At 44.6% G+C, this 17,682-nt stretch overlaps 1 protein-coding gene across 1 annotated transcript; it reads left to right on the top strand.

The window, feature by feature from the left end:
- The first annotated feature begins 3,070 nt into the window (after positions 1-3,070).
- LOC110573447 (olfactory receptor 10T2) lies at positions 3,071-4,015 on the top strand. Its single transcript, XM_021681943.1, has one exon. The coding sequence runs from the start codon at positions 3,071-3,073 to the stop codon at positions 4,013-4,015; it is 945 nt and encodes a 314-aa protein (XP_021537618.1).
- Positions 4,016-17,682: the final 13,667 nt, after the last annotated feature.

The following is a 17,682-nucleotide window of genomic DNA, read 5'->3' as shown; positions in this document are numbered from 1 at the left end:
ATAGTTGAATATCTGAATTAAAACATGTCTGTGAAAAGATGAATCTAACAGAGAAATGTCGAAAAGTTTAGAATTTGTGCCCCCTTGGAATGCAAGCATAGCAAAGATGCATGAAGCAGGAGAGATACAGAAAAATAATTATCTGGTTTATTCAACAAGCACACTTGAAAGAGGAGGAAACTATGATATTTGTCAAAGAAGGCATTTATGTAATCCCTTAAAACACTTAATCTATATGCAGAATCTATAAGGCCAATGATAAAGTGAGTTATATTGCCTTACTTCATTGAGCAAATGGAACCTTGAGGCAAAATGAATGACCTGTGGGGGAAAAAAAATCATAGTATTCAAAGCTATCCATCCTCTACACAGATCAAGTAAAGTACATAATGTATTTAATTCTTTTGATCTCAAGTTTTTTATGCCCAGAATCCAAAAAGTACTTCCCTCCAAGGCCTCAATCCCCTTGGGGTCCCCTACTTATATAAGACCCAGGGATTTCACTGGCACCTCTGCTACCAGGAATACAGGGCTGATGAGATGGAGGCTGTCCACTTATCTCCAGTCCATACAGCAAACAGAGCTTTCTTTCCTCTTTAAAGGCTCATAGCCCCTGAACTTCCTCCAATTAATTCTAGAAAGAAAATACTGCTTGATGTTCTTAGAGAGTTTGCCTGTTTGTCTCTCCCTTTATACTGTGACAGGACACAGAAGGAAACCTGGGATTGGGCAGCAACTCTGCCTCTAAATGTAAGTGTTTCCCTTGCATTGTGGCTGTAGCACCAGACTTTCCTCTCAGTCTACAAAAGTCCTGGGCCCCATGGGAAGACTCAGAGGCAGAACAACTGGTGGACACCAAGCACAGGTGAACTGGGCCAGAGCATCAGGATCCAGGGGGAAACATGGGGAACAAAGATCCAATGGTCCAGTGAACAAGTTTTGCCATCTCAATAAGGAGAGAAAAAAGGGAGGAAAAGGTTACGAGTATAAAATTGGCAACTATTTCTAAAACAGACCTGAACCAGGAAATAGGAGGACACATCCTGAATGGCAGGACAGATGTGTACTTTAGCAGAAGGAAAGCTTTGGTGACACAGTGAAGGTGGAAGAAGGAGAGGCAGGAGGGGCAGACTGCCTCATGGGGTCCCACAGGGTAAAGGACACACTGATCTGTTTCCCCAGCCACTGGTATGTAAACACACAGTACAGAGGAAATCTCAAAAATAGAACCCAAGTTAATGAGAAGACAGAGCCCAGGATGGGAGAGTTTTAGATATTTGGGGTACAGTCTCACCTCTGCTGCTAAAATGCTACACAACTTAGAACTTTACACTTTACCTCTCTGGGCCTCAGTTTCCCAATTTGTAATGTGAGGCATGTGGGTGAGATACAGCTAGCACTTCCTGAGTGTTCACTCTGAGTCAGGGACTTAACTGTGAGCATTTGGTGCTCATGAAATGGTTTCTGCTCATATTATTGCCATCTCAGATGAAAGCCTGAGGTGATTTCCACAGAGTCATAAAGCTGGTCAGTGTCAGAGTCATGGTCCCAGCCTCCCAGTCTAGCTTCTGTGTCCTTGCCGGCCTTTCTCTGCTTTGGTTCCAACACATGGTCCCAGAACAAACGGACAGAGAAGTAGACACACACAGTAATCAAAGCCTTACAGCTACTCAGAGAAGCCTTTCTGGAGATCAGTATTAAGCTGGGGTTTTGTAGCAGGGATAAATATTGACTGTGGGGGATAAAGAACAGTAGGAAAAGAAATTAATGTTAATTGTGAAGACAGAGGGAGGGAAATTAGTGATGTATAATGGTCATGGACAAGCCAGGTTTCTACAGCTGAAGCCAGAAGTGTGTTGTAATGCTCAGGAGTAAAACACCTGAGGCGATGATCAGGACAGAGACTTCCAGAAATAATGTCATGAAAAATAATTGAGAGAACTAAGAGTGTTAGGAGGAAAATGAGACCCCTAAAGGGATATGATCACTACTCCAATAACTAAAGGGTTGTCACTGATAAAAAGAACCCCTTGCAGGTGTCAGCAGGGGACACTTCCAAAGCTAGGGCTGTATGAGTCAAGGAGGCATATCTGGTTCATTTCTGAATAAGAAGGTTCTCGACAATGAAGACACGTAGCAAGAGAGCAGCCTGCGCTGTGTCTGAGGGTTTCTTATAATTGGATCTTGACTGTGGAGACTAGACATATATCCCAGGTTTATATAAAAAGTTCACAGAATTGGGTGCAAATTGAGGAAGGAGATTCCTGAGCTTCTTCTAATATAAAGATTGTCTGCTTGTCTCAGCCTAGTCGGAAGCTTTCAGCACTACGTGCTCTCAGATTAAATGACAGATCTTCACACAGATAATGGGGACAGTTGTTCTTAGAACATTCTGGAAGAATGGAGACCTCGTCACCCTTTGCACTGAGTTGGAGCTCTACTTAGCCTCTTAATCCCAAATTCCCATGCAATCATGACAAAGAAAATCCCAATATGTGGGATCATTCTACACCTGTCCCAAAGGCTTCACAACTGATTATTTATCATAAATAAATCTCTACACTTTTAATTAATAATATTAAAAAATACTTCATTGTATCTAAGCAAACACTATTTGAGGCCAACATAGGAGGGGCTGGATAGAACACTTTTCATTGGTTTTTGTTTTTTTCTGAAACGGTCATAAGAATGCTTTTCAGGTAAGTGATTTCTGAGGGCTGTTGTTCTCATGTGGGTTAAATAAATGGCTTGATCTTTTTGTGCCTCCCTTTCTTTTTCCATAAAATGACAGGATTAGGTGAGATGAGCTCTAAATCACTTCTTGATTTAGCAGACTGTGTATGAAATTTCAGGTGTCCTTGAATTGGGGCATATTTTAGGTCACTTCTCCTGCCTCCTGCTTTTCTCCATCCTATGATCACTGTGCTTAAGGGTTTGCTACTCATGTCTTCAAGCCAATATTTTCAGCTTTGTGCAGAAACACAAATATGGCCTCTTTGGGGCATTTCCCTTTTGTCAAATTCTCTCTGTTCACAATTTCAGGATGTGTGAATCCGATTCCCACTGACCAATGACAAGACAGAACCAGAGCATGATCACTGAATTCATCCTTATAGGCTTCTCAAACCTGGGGGATCTGCAGATCCTTCTCTTCTTCATCTTCCTCCTGGTTTACCTGACCACGCTGATGGCCAATGCCACCATCATGACTGTCATTCGGCTAGACAGGACTTTGCACACTCCTATGTACTTTTTTCTCTTTGTCCTCTCCTGCTCTGAAACCTGCTACACCTTGGTCACTGTACCAAAAATGCTGACCAACCTGCTTTCCACATGTCAGACTATTTCTTTCTCCGGGTGTTCTGCTCAGCTCTTCTTCTTTGTGGGCTTGGCTTGTACCAACTGTTTTCTAATTGCTGTAATGGGGTATGATCGCTACATTGCCATCTGCAACCCTCTCAACTACACACTTGTTGTCAGCCGAGCCACCTGTGTGCAGCTAGTTCTAGCCTCCAGCTGCTGTGGCTTCTTGATCTCTGTGGTTGTCAATGTCTTGGTGTTTAGTGTGCCCTTCTGTGCCTCCAATCAGATCAACCACTTTTTCTGTGATATTTCCCCAGTCATAAAACTAGGCTGCACTGACACCAACCTGAAGGAGATGGTCATCTTCTTCCTCAGCATTCTGGTCTTGCTGGTCCCCTTTGTGCTGATCTTCATCTCCTATGTTTTCATTGTCTCCACCATCCTCAAGATTGCATCAGCTGAGGGACAGCGCAAGGCCTTTGCCACCTGCGCCTCCCACCTCACAGTGGTCATTGTCCACTATGGCTGTGCCTCCTTCATCTACCTGAGGCCCACATCCCTGTACTCCTCAGATAAGGACCGGCTCATGGCAGTGACCTACACTGTGATCACCCCACTGCTCAACCCTCTCGTCTACACACTGAGAAATAAAGAAGTGAAGACTGCTCTGAGTAAGGTTCTCAGCAGGTACTCATTCCCCAAAACTGTATGAGTGGCTTGGTAAATCAAAAGAGTTATATTCATGATAGAAATGAGGATTTCAAGTTACTTTGATTTTTTTTATTGGGAAGTCTTTATTTGTGGTTAGCCTATATTGATTGCAGTGGTTATATCCATTGGTCCCCAGTAAGTTATGTGAATGTGGAAACTCTCAAGCACTCAAGTCATGCTATTTTCATGCACTGGAAATGTAGGTTTTCTCAGCTGACACTACAACTGATGCATTATCCTTCTGAGAATGCCTAGCCCATTGATCCTCTTCTCACACCGAAGGACACCGTGGAGAAGGAGTTTAAATTTCTCAATGATTTTCTCTATATTTTGAGGTTTCCAAAGAAATATTTATAATAAATAAATTATTTATAGATAAAAAGAATGAATTCACTTATAGTTAAATAAGGAGGGAATTCAGGTTCTAAAAGACTGATGGTAGAGTAGAAAACATAGACTGTGGACTCACAGAAACCTGGATTTGAATCTTGATTTGGATCATTTTCTAGCTAAATGCCATGAGCCAAGGTTAACCTCTCTTGTGGTCAGTTATCCCCTGTGTAACATGAGACTCCCAATACCTCTTGAGTGGGGCATTTTAAGAACTCAGTAAATTAGTAGATGCAAAGCAATCCCATGCTTATCTCATAGAAGGCATAGGCATTACAAATTATTGTTCCCTTTCATACCACCTTCCTCCTCTTTCTTTCTACTATAAACCAGGATTGTACTAAATGTCAGATATGGTGGGAAAGTAAGTTGACTACTCAAGAGCTCTGTTGATACACCTACTACTGTGTGCAAAGTAGTAAATTAAGTGTTGTAGGTAAAGAGTGACTGAACCCACCCCTCTCTTTCGTGTCCCATTATAAGAAGTGACCAAATTTCAGTTACCTATTTCAGTATCTCATATATATTCCACTGAGTACTCTGGGTTTTGTTAAAGGTGTGTTTCAATAAAACCACTGCACTTTATGTAATAATTTCATAATTTTTCATTCCTCAGCATTTCACTTGAGCACACACTAGGCTTTCAAAAAAATCTTTGTTCAATTAATAAATGATGATAAAAGGCAGTTCGTTGAGATCTCCTAATTTACCTGTAAATATAAATTATCACCAAACTGAATGGATTTTTTTCCTGGATCTTCGTGGTCCTTTTTTTTCTTTTTTTTAAGAGAGCGAATGTATGAGTGGGGTGGGAGGGCCAGAGGGAAAGAAAGAGGGAGAATCTTAAGCAGGATCCATGCTAAGTGCAGAGCCCACAGCGGGGCTTGATTTCATGACCCTGAGGTCATGACCTGAGCCAAAATCAAGAGTTGGATGCTTAACTGACTTAGCCACCCAAGAACCTTTCAGTGTAACTTTAATATTGATTTAATAAGATATTGAATAAAGATTTATTTTATATGATCAACTCAGAATATGTTTCTACTGTTATTTTTTTATCTAACAAATAATTATTTAGCATCTGTCACTCAATAGGCACAATGAGGGTAACGAAGAGATGAGAAATATTGCAAACCAAAAAAAAGAGAATTATAACACAGTGTGATAAGTAATTACTTGGGATACAATGGCTGTATATGTTTAAGGATCTACCCCAATCTTAGAGAAATCAAAAAAGACTTCGTGGAGTAAGTAATATTGAAATTGAGATCTGAAAAATAAGTAAAAACTGAGGAAGTAGAGAGTGGTGAAGAGTGTTTGGGGAAGTGCACAGATTCAGAGAAGGATTGCATAGCTTAGATGAGTATATTTATGTGTTACACAGGCCCTGAAAATAGAAATCCAGGATGACAGACAGAGGTGATAATATAAGGCAGAAATGGAATCCCCTTAGGAAGAACTTTCTGGTTTAAATTAAGACAGCCAGATTGAACCCAACTATATTAATAAACAGGGTCTATCCAAGGGTGGCTTGACTTAACATATTTTATAGTTCAAAATTACTCTATGTATGGCAAAAAAGGATAGATGAAGTGATAAATTTATTGATTAAATTAGATCAGTAGATAGAACAGATGGGAGTAGATACAGGATATAAGTTATATATATGTAATTTTATGCATCTATTAAGACAATTATATACATAATTTACTTTAAAATTTGATTTATATATTTAAGATGTGATTTTCCTGATAGGTGCAGAAAAATTCAAACATTTAACATGCAATTATAAATAAAAACATATAAAACTAAAAATAGTAGACTTTTCTAATCTGATAGCCTATCTTTAAAAAATTGACAGCAAATATCGTGCTTAATGATAAAATAGGGGGAATGTCCCTTTGATACCAGGAATAAAATAATAATGCCCACTCTCTATTCAGTACTGTCCTAGAGGTCTTTCCTATTGTAAGGGAAACAAATAAAATAATGGTAGTTTAAAAGGAAGAACTTAAACTGTGGTCATTGAAAATATTCTTAGGAACATAGAAATTACATAGGAATATACAGATAAAGATAAGAATTAATAAATTAACATATTTACAAGATTCCTTGATACAAAGTCAATAATAAAAAAATAAAATATATTTCTCTGAATCAACAGAAAATAAAATCCTTATGTATAGGAATATACATAAGAGGTTAACCTTGGCTCATGGCATTTAGCTAGAATGCTAAATGCAAAAGAACAAGAAAAGTCAAAGTGATCTTTAAAAAGCACTAGTCTAGAACCATGAGAGACGATGGACTCTGAAAAACAAACTGAGGGTTCTAGAGGGGAGGGGGGTGGGAGGATGGGTTAGCCTGGTGGTGGGTATTGAGGAGGGCACATTCTGCATGGAGCACTGGGTGTCATGCACAAACAATGAATCATGGAACACTTCATCTAAAACTAATGATGTAATGTATGGGGATTAACATAAGAATAAAAAAAAAATTAAAACTCAAAAAAAAAAAAAAAGCACTAGTCTAGAGTACTTACATTTCCAATACCAAACCTATAATTAAGTTACAGTAAAAAAAAAAAAAAAAAGATAGTAAAATGCTGGTGCAAAAATATAAACTTGAACAATAGAAGAAAAAAGATCACTCAGAAATAATCCAATATGCATATATTCATCTGGTTAAGGCAAAGGTGACACTGAGTTCAAGTGCATTCTCTCATATCTGGAATGAAAGAAAATCTTTACAAAAATAGTGCAGGATCAATGGATATCCACAGGAGAAAACAGAAAATCTACCCTTATCTCATATCACACAGGTAATCAATTCCAGATGGATATTAAAACTAAATATTTAAGGTCAAGCAATACATTTTCTAGAATATTGAAAAATTTATGTGCTTGTGGGTGGGAGGGGTGGGGGTGGGCAGCACAGGTGAAGAGGAGTGGGAGGTATCACACTGGCTTCTGTTGTATGAAAAGGCAAAGAGAGACAGTGAGTGGGCGGGGATGCTTCCTTTTGTCATCCCTCACTCACGAGGCCTTGAAGAAGTTGTTGACAGGGAACTGCACTGGGGAAGGGTCTGGACAGTCTTAGTCCAGACTCCTGACCTGGTTGGGCTGAGACTAAGTAAATAAATCTGCGTTTTCCATTTAGGCTGTAAGTCTGAAGTTTTAGATGGGATACGGTCACATTGTTTTGCAGACCTTCTTCATTCTGCTTAGATATACAATAATTATTTCTGGCTTCATGAATATCATCAGTCCCTCTATATTGGAAATCACATCCCCCACATGTTTTATGTCTGTGAACAACATGACTCTTAACTGTTTTCATTGTCTCTTGAATTACCCAGTGTAAACTTTGCTGCATAATTTTGAAACTAAATTTAATACATATATTTGGACTCAGGGTATACATTTCTATATCCTCCTTCCAAATGACTCCTCCCAAATTCACCTTACTATATTATTACTTTAATTTTGCTCTTATTTCTTATATGTTAATATATTTATACTTGCCTGCACAGCACATACTTAAATCATCTCTAATCCATCCTGGAAGGTTACTCTTATAATTTAAAATTCTTTGGGTTACAAATATAAAGTAATCCAACTCAAACTGATATTAATGAAAACTAAACCTATTGGCTTATGTAAGCTGAAAAGTTCAGTGTTGCAACAGTTTTGGGCACAGGGTGATATAGAATTCCAATAGTCATCTTCACATAGTCTTTGAGATGTGTCTGAAAGCTCTGCTTCTTCAATCTTGGCTTCGTTTTTAGCCTAAACTCAACAGTCTCTGAGAACTCCAGCTCACACAATCCAGTCCAAAGGAAGAGAGAATTCACTTCTTCAAATGTGAAAACAAAAGTCAAGACATTGAATTTTGCTGTTCCTGATTGTCCAGACTTGGATCACATGCCTATCCTGAAGCAAACCCTTAAGCCAGAGGGAATCCAGTGGCTGACTGCCATAGTGTCACCTGCTCTCCCCTGGAACATTAAAGCGAGGCAATTGGATGAGACTGAAGCCAAAATTTGAAAAAAATTAAGGTAGTAGTGAAGAGGAAAAATCTGTGTCCTAAGATGGCTGACCGAGCCAGCAGGGAAGTCCCAGTCCCTGCCCCAGGGCTCTTCCGGGTTCTTCTCCTTGCTCTGCTTCCCATGCATGGTCCTTCTCCCTGCTCCATTTCCCATGGGCGCCAAAAGTGCCAAGTATGTGGAAGTAGAAGTGTATAAATTACCCCTTTTTGCTTGTGCTGGGGCTCAGACCTTTGGAGTTCATCCTCCCCTGAGCCCATCGGTGTTAAATAAACCTCCTATCCTCCAAGATCTCCGAGTGCCACTTGGTTCTTCCAGCCAGCAATCCAGTCCAGGTTCCATAACATTTGGTTCCCTAACCGGGAAACCCATTGTTGTCACTGGTTTGGGGGCAACGGTGGGGCAGGGACGGAACGAGAGATTGGAACAAGAGATCAGAACGGAGAAGGTGCGCCCTGCCTAATATTCAGCAGTCCCCCCCTCCCCCTGGTCGCCTCAGACTGGTCCCACTCCGCCATTCCCGCTGACTCGAGGAGACTTGGCAGGTGAGGACCTGGTCTTGATGTTGGATCACGGTAAGGCCTGGGGGCCCCAGACCCAGACAGACCCACCCGCTGGAGTGGAAGGGGAGCCTGATCACCTCCCAGAGACCTCTTAGAGGTCTCACTGGTAGGGATTCCCAGGGAGGGAATGTAACTTCTGGAGTGTGAATGTGTGAGTGAATGTGCAGTCCGACCTGGCTTGCTCAAGCGGACTGATTCTGTGACTCCATGGGCGGGCACCCTTAAAGTCCTCAGAAGCCTATGGAGTCTGAGTGGGCCTGTCTGTGATTCTGTGGTGAATGGCATACAGTCTAGGGTGACATCAGAATAGTTTTTGATCGTAAGTCACAATGCTGACACCGCTACCGCTAAGCCTCACCTAAGCTCCCTCAGGACACAGCCAGACGGGCATCTAATTGGTCTCCACCCCTTTTTGTCTGTCTCTATGCCATCACACATGGGAATATTATCATGGGGTCAGGACAGAGTAAACCCACGGTCCTCGAGATCATGATCAAAAATTTCAAGAAGGGGTTCTCGGGAGACTATAGAGTCAGGATGAATCCCGGCAAACTGAGAACCCTATGTGAATTGGAATGGCCCACCTTTAATGTCAGGTGGCCTTCTGAAGGGATGTTGGATGTCCCAACTATCTGTCGAATGTGGCGAGTCATAATAGGAGAACCAGGACACCCCAACCAGTTCCCGTACATTGACTCCTGGCTAGGAATTGCCCAGACCCTTCCCCCTTCGGTGTGATTCACTTGCAATAGGCAGAGACAGGCCAGGGTCTTAGTCACCTCATCCAAGTGGCCCAAAGAAGGCCGACAGAAGCCCCAGCCTCCACAGATTCTAACTGGAGATCCCAAAGATGAACTGATCCTGCCTCCACCACACACACCTTAAAGTTCTGCACCCCCAGTTCCAAACACTCCACCACCATCAGTGGATCCACTCTTTCCAGGACCAGCAGCCAGGCTGTGCCCCAGGCCAGATGCAAGTGTCCTCCAAATGCTGGTACGAGAGACACGGGAACCCAAGAGATGCAATGAAGACGGGAGAGTGCAACCAGGTCATTCCATGATGTATTATCAACCTTTCTCCACCACAGACCTCCTCAACTGGAAACTCAGCACTCCTTCCTACTCTGAGAAAACACAAGTTATGGTAGCCCTCATGGAATTCCTCTTCCAGACTCACTGGCCGACCTGGGAAGACTGCCAACAGTTATTCCACACCCTTTTTAACACAGAAGAGAGGAGAATACTGAGGGGAGCATGGCAGTACCTAGAAGAGCATGCACAAGCGGGAGTCATTGACCCTACTGCCTGGGCTAACACAGCTGCACCTGAGGAGCGCCCAGCATGGGACTTCACCACAACCGAGGGACAGGCCCACATCCACCAATTCCAGGAGGTCTTCTTCCAGGAAATCTGGGCAGGAGCTTAGAAACCCATGAACATGACTAAGATATACTCAGTCACTCAACAACCAGGGGAGTCCCCCGGAGACTACTACAAAAGACTATGTGAAGCCTACAGGATATACACTCCATTTGACTCTGAGGCACAGGAAAGCCAACAGATGGTAAACACCTCCATCAGAAAAAAACTTCAGAAACTAGAGGGTTTTGCTGGGATGAACATCACCCAGCTAACAGAGATTGCCAATAAGGTCTACATGAACAGGGAGGTCACAGCCGAAAGGGAAGCTGACAAAAAGATGAAAAAGAAGGTCAGCCTCCTCGCCACCGTCCTGAAAGAAAAGGACGACACAAAGGCGGGGAGACCCCGACCACTGAAAGGGGGGAGACCCAGAACCCCCTTGGCAAAGGATCAATGTGCCTACTGTTAATGAGAAAGGGCATTGGAAAAACGAATGTCCCAACCAGGGAAAGGCTCAGAAACCCAGCCACTACAAGGAAGAACCCTGAGAGGAAGACCTCATAGGCCTTGCGGGAATAGACTCAGACTGAGGGGGACCAGGCTTCTCCTCTTTGGCCCCCATGAGCCCCAGTCAGAATGAAAGTAGGGGGCCAATCAGAGACTTTTATGGTTGATATTGGGGCCGAGCACTCTGTTGCCACCTTCCCAATGGCCCCTTTCAGCAAAAGGACTGCAACCATCCTTGGGGCCACCGGGATGCAGGTGATACAACAGCCCTTTGCCAGGCTCGCCAGCGCAAACTCGGGGGCCACAAGGTCCAACATGAATTCCTTTATCTGCCTGATTGCCCCATTGCCCTCCTGGACCGAAACATACTCTCCAAGCTTGGGGCTTAGATAACCTTTGAGCCCACCGGACACACCAGCCTCCGACTGAACCCAAGGCAAGAGGAGACAGGGTCTCTGGTACTAGCAGTTGCCACGCTGAGGGAAGAAGAATGGAGGCTATTCTGTGCCAGGCCCAACCGAGCAGGCTGCCAGAGTTCAGACTCTCCTTCCCTTCAGTATGGGCTGAATACAACCCACCTGGACTAGCCCAGAATCAGGCCCCTGTCATTGTTGAACTGATCCCATGAGCCCAACCTCAGAGGCAAAGGCAATACCCCTCCCACAAGAAGGTAAGATTGGCATCCAAGAACATCTGGCCAAACTCAAAGAAGCAGGTATTCTAATCGAGTGCCAGTCAGCCTGGAATACCCCACTCCTGCCAGTCAAGAAGCTGGGAGGGGGATACCAACCAGTTCAAGACCTGCGGGCCATCAAAAAGGTAACCATCTCTCTGCACCCAGTGGTCCCGAATCCATACACTCTCTGCGGCCAAATCCCAGGGTCAGCCAGATGGTTCACTTGGCTAGATTTAAAGGATGCCTTCTGCCTCTGCTTAGCTCCCCAGAGTCAGCCACTGTTTGCCTTTGAATGGACTGAACCTGATACAGGGCGCCAGATGCAATTAACTTGGATACGCCTCCCACAGGGGTTTAAAAACTCACCAACACTCTTTTGGGAAGCTCTGGCTGCGGACCTTGCCAGCTTCCCAAGAGAGGCTGCACGATGCACCCTCCTACAGTATGTGGATGACCTCCTCCTCACCAGTGACACCCAAGAAGACCACACAAAAACACAAAGGCCCTCCTACAGCTCCTGTCAGACTCGGGATACTGAGTCTCATGGAAGAAGGCCCAAATCTGCCAACAACAGGTCTGATACCTCAGTTTCCTCCTCACCCAAGGGAAGAGAGAACTAGGGCCAGAGAGAAAAAAGTCATCATCTCCCTGCCACAGCCCCAGACAAAAATGGGCCTGTGAGAATTCCTAGGGGCTGCAGGATTCTGCCGCATCTGGATCCCTGGGTTCTTGGCAATAGCAAGACCCCTCTATGATCTCTTAGGGGCACCAGACAAGAACCCCCTGCCTGGACTGAGGAAGCAGAAGCAGCCTTCACAGAGATAAAGACCGCCCTGTGGTGGGCTCCAGCCCTGGGCCTACCAGATGTAGAAAAACCCTTCAATCTCTTTGTACATAAAAAGGAAAAAATAGTGCTCATGGTACTCACCCAGACTATTGGGCTCTGGCAATGGCCAGTTGCATACCTGTCAAAGAAGCAGGACCCCGTGGAAGCAGGATGGCCTCTGTGCCTCAGGGAGCTGACAGCCACAGTCCTACTCATCAAGGAGGCAGAAAAACTCACCCTGTGGCAAGAACTTAATGTCAAGGTCCCTCATGCAGTTGTGTCCCTCATGAACACACAGGGGCACCGCTTCCTTTCCAACTCTCAGCTAGCACAATACCAAGGGCTCTTCTGCGAAAACCCATGGATCACCCTCAAAACAGTAAGGACATTAAACCCAGCTACCTTCCTCCCCATGGAAGAGGAACCAGACCATGACTGCTCTGAGGTGACTGATGAAGTCTACGTGAGCTGTCCAGATCTGCGGGATCAAGCCATAAAGAATCCAGAGCTCATGCTGTTCAGTGATGGCAGCAGTTACCTACAAAAGGGTGCCCAGAAAGTGGGTTATGCAGTAACCACAACAACTTAAGTCCTAGAAGCTAAGGCATTAGAAGCTGGATGGCAGCTCAATGGGCTGAACTATATGCCTTAGTCCGAGCCCTCACCCTCAGTGAGAGCAAGCGAGTCAACATCTATACTGACTCTCGGTACACCTTCGCTACTGTACATATACATGGAGCCATCTACAAGGAAAGGGGCCTCCTAACCACAGCAGGGAAAGCTATCAAGAACAAAGAGGAGATGCTGAGACTCCTCGAAGCCATCTGGTTTCCAAAGGAAGTAGCAATCCTGCACTGTAAGGGACACCAGAAAGGAGATGACCCCATCATGCGGGGAAATCATCTGGCAGATGAGGCAGCCAAGACCGCAGCCTGGGAGGACATGGACAGAGCCCCTTCCCTCACCATGGCCCTGACACCCCAGGAAGAAGTCCCTCCGCCCAGTTACACTAAAAAGGAAAAAGAATGGGCCATGGCTGAGGGGGCCACCCTGACTGAAAAGGGATGGTGGATGATGCCAGATGGGTGCGTCTTCATTCCAACAGCAACCGGAGGGCATCTAGTCAAGGAACACCACTGACTCACTCATCTGGGAAAAACTGCATTAGAGGCCCTTCTCAAGAAGCACTACTACATCAGTTGGCTGCCAGCACTATGCCGAGCAATGAGTGAACGGTGCATAACATGTGCTAAAAACAATGCTCGATCTGCACCACAGCCCCCGCCAGGTGTCCAGAGGATGGGAGCAACCCCCTAGATCTAAGATCTAGAGGTAGACTTCACAGATGTGCAGCCGAGCAGGGGGTTCAGATATCTCCTAGTAATAGTATGCACATACTCTGGGTGGGTCAAAGCTTCCTGACCAGGACAGAGCAGAGCCAGGAAGTGGCTAAAGTCCTTTTGTGGGAGATTGTGCCCCGGTTTGGCCTGCCATTAACAATCCACAGTGACAATGGACCCGCATTTGTAGCAGACACTGTATTGTACTGGCCTTGACCAAATCTCTCAACATCACCTGGAGACTCCATACCGCTCACCAGCCCCAAAGCTCAGGAAAAGTAGAGTGAATGAATTGCACCCTTAAGGGAACCTTAGCAGAGTTTTGTCAGGAGACTAAACTTCCATGGCCGGATCTGCTACCCCTAGCTCTCCTGTGTGCTTGCTGCACGCCTGGGACACTAGATTTCTCCCCTTTCGAAATAATATATGGACGCCCCCCCCATGCCAAAAAAATAAAGGAGCAGCTTCAGGCCCTGGGGGCCACCCTAAATAAATTACAAAAATACACCACTGAGAGGGCCCCAATCTCCTTAGGGTCTCAGGTACACTCCTTCCAGACAGAGGACTCAGTTGGGGTCAAGGATTGGAAGAAAGATCTCCTCAAACCACAGTGGACAGGGCCCCACACTGTTGTACTAACCACCCCTACTGCCCTCAAGGTCTCAGGTGTCACCTGTGGGTCCACCACTCCAGAGTGAAGAAAGCTCATCATTCAGACGAGGAGTCATGCCAGTGGAAAGTCCAGCCAAACCCCACAGACCCGCTCTGGCTTTGCCTTCGACAAGACCCCACCGACTAATGGACACCTGCTTGCCGTGGTCCCTAGCTCTCATCGGCGTGATATCCCTCATCCTAGCAGTCAGACTTTATTCTGTTGCCCCTTCTGACTGGACTTTCCCCCAGAGACTTGCCATTGTTGTTGTTTACTGGGTCACCTTAGGATGTATTACTACACTCACTTGCTCACAGGTTTCCCCTCCCTTACTCTCCAAGCCATAAGGATACTAGGGAGCACCAACTACCCGCCATGTACATGCCAGCATTATCACAGCCCTCTTGGGCAAATAACCTCGATGAGTGTGCTAAATGCCACCCAACCCTCTGCCAACATGAGGGTCTATTCTACATGTCCAGTCACCCAATTTACCGATGTCCCAACTGCTATGTGTCTGTACCCCCTGAGGACCCCCCAGCCCCTCCACGGCCTCTCCCCACTCCTGTCCCAAAGGCCCCTGCCCGAGCTCCCACTCTCACTCTAACTGCAGCCATACCCAACCGAGAACAGACAACACCAACCCCATGGTCTCCCTGTTCTTGTACCTCGGTATACCCTAGAATACCAAGACAATGTTACGACTCAAAGGAAGTTACTGTTTGTCACCGTAGTGGGGAGACACTCATGACAGGAAAAATTAGGCCCAGACTATACTGGAGATATAGGAATCTGAGATGTCCTGAGGAAAAGGGCCTAACCTGCTGGGAACCTGACCTTTATCAACCCCTGCTGAGGCTTCCTCCCCATCGGGGACCTCTCGCTCTAGACCCTCAAGTGAATGGTATATTAGAAGGGATCCACCATTTACTCAACACAACCAACCCTCAGTTGGCTGCAGATAGCTGGCTCTGCCTGTGAACCGGGCCCCCTCAGCTTATAGCAAGCCCACTGAGTTTCCTCAACCTGACCAGACCCACGAGTGACCCTCCCAAACCCGCAGAAATAGACCCAAAACTGGCCAAAGTATTGTTGTCTTACCCGGCCCCCGACTGTGTCCATAATCCTGGGGAAACACATTCAGTAGGAAGCCTATCTGCCACCCAGTGTCTCCAAACCCACAGCTGCCCTTTGCTTGATGGGTGCATGTCTGTCACACCATGGTGCCCTCCAGAACCTGGCACCCTTTTCATGTGCGGACTGTATATTTATCGATGCTTACCAGCTAACTGGGCGGGGACATGTGCATTGGTGCTTCTTACTCTCCAGGTAGATATAATCCCCAATAATTAATCCCTTCCCATTCCCTTGCTGGCACATACACAGCCCAAAAGGGCCATCCAATTCATCCCACTATTGGCTGGATTAGGCATAACAACGGCTGTGGGCACTGGAATAGGAGGAATTGCCTCATCCTCCTATTACTACCAGCAACTGTCAGAAAATCTTGCAGAAGATAAAGAACAGGTGGCCATGTCTATAATGACCATACAAGGTCAGATGGACTCCCTTGCAGCAGTGGTACTACAGAATCGGAGGGGCTTGAACCTGCTCACCGCTGAAAAGGGGGGACTTTGTCTCTTCCTAAATGAGGAATGTTGTTTCTATGTAAACCCATCAGGGTTAGTCAGAGACATGATCCAGCAACTACAAGATCGGGTTGCACACAGGAGAGAAGAATTAGCAAATTCTTGGGGCATTTAGTATAATATCTGGAGCTAGGCTACATGGCTCCTTCCCCTAGCCGGTCCTCTCCTCATGATCCTGTTGGTATTCCTGTTCGGTCCATGTATTACTAATCTCATCACCTGATTCATCAGCTCTTGGATAGAATTAATTAAATTACAACTACTGGTAACCCAATACAGACCACTAGACTGGCAAGAGCCCTAATAATAATAATCAATGCCCATTCAAGTAAGAAAAAGGCATTGAAGGGGGGAATGAAGAGGAAAAATCTGTGTCCTAGGGTGGCTGACTGAGCCAGCAGGAAAGTCCCAGTCCCTGCCCCAGGGCTCTTCCGGGTTCTTCTCCCTGCTCCGTTTCCTGCATGCCAAAAGTGCCAAGTATGTGGAAGTAGAAATGTATAAATTACCCCCCCTTTGCTTGTGCTCGGGGCTCAGACCTTTGGAGATCATTCTCCTCTGAGCCCACTGGCATTAAATAAACCTCCTAACCTCCAAGATTTCCAAGTGCCACTTGGTTCTTCCTTCGGAGTTCCAGTCCAGGTTCCGTAACAGTAGGAGTGACCACTTGTATATCTTCTTTGGAGAAATGTCTATTCGGGTCCTTTACCCTTTGTTTAATCAAGTTATTTGGTTTTTGGTTCTTTGTTGTCATTGTTGCTTTGCTTTTGAAATGTATGAGTTCTTTATGTATTTTGGACATTAACCACTTATCAAATACATACTTTGCAAAATTTTTCTCCTACTCTGTAAATTATCTTTTCATTTGTGGATTGTTTCTTTGCTGTGCAGAAGCTTTTTAGTTTGATATACTTGATGTTTGCTTTTGTTGCTTGTACTTTTGGTGTCATATCCAAAAAATTATTGCCAAGACCAATAACAAGATAATATTCCCTCTGTTTTCTTTGAGAAGTTTAGAGTGTCAGGTCTTATGCTTAAGGATTTAATCTATTTTGAGTTGATGGATGTGTATGGTGTAATATATGGGCCCAATGTCATTCTTTTGCATGGAGATATCCAGTTTTTTCCAACAGCTTTATTGAAGAAACTGTCCTTTTCCCATATTGAAAGCACACAAAAAGCCAACAGGTATATGAAAAATTGCTCAACATCACTTATCATCAGGGAAATGTAAATTAAAAGCATGATGAGGTATCAGCTTACACCTAGATTAAATGTTCATAAGAATGAATTTTATCAGAGACAAAAGGTAAGTATTGGCAAGGAAGTGGAGAAAAGGGAACTCTGATACCCTGTTGGTGGAATTGTACTTGGTATAGCCATTATGAAAAACAAAATGGAATTTCCTCAAAACATTAAAAATAGAACTATCATATGATCCAGCAATCCCACTTCTGAGTATTTATCCAAGGGAATCAAAATCAGGAGATCAAAGAGATACCTGCACTCCCGTGTTCATTGCAGCACTATTCACAATAATCAAGATATGAAAACAAACTAAAGGTCCACATGGAAAGAAGAATGGATAAAGAAAATGTGGTACATACATACAATGGAATCTTATTCAGCCTTAAAACAGAAGGAAGTCCTGTCATTTAC

Source organism: Neomonachus schauinslandi, chromosome 6 (assembly GCF_002201575.2).
Source record: "Neomonachus schauinslandi chromosome 6, ASM220157v2, whole genome shotgun sequence".
NCBI lineage: Eukaryota > Metazoa > Chordata > Mammalia > Carnivora > Phocidae > Neomonachus > Neomonachus schauinslandi.
Note: the sequence above shows the minus strand (reverse complement) of the source record. Positions and strands in the feature narration are given on the sequence as shown.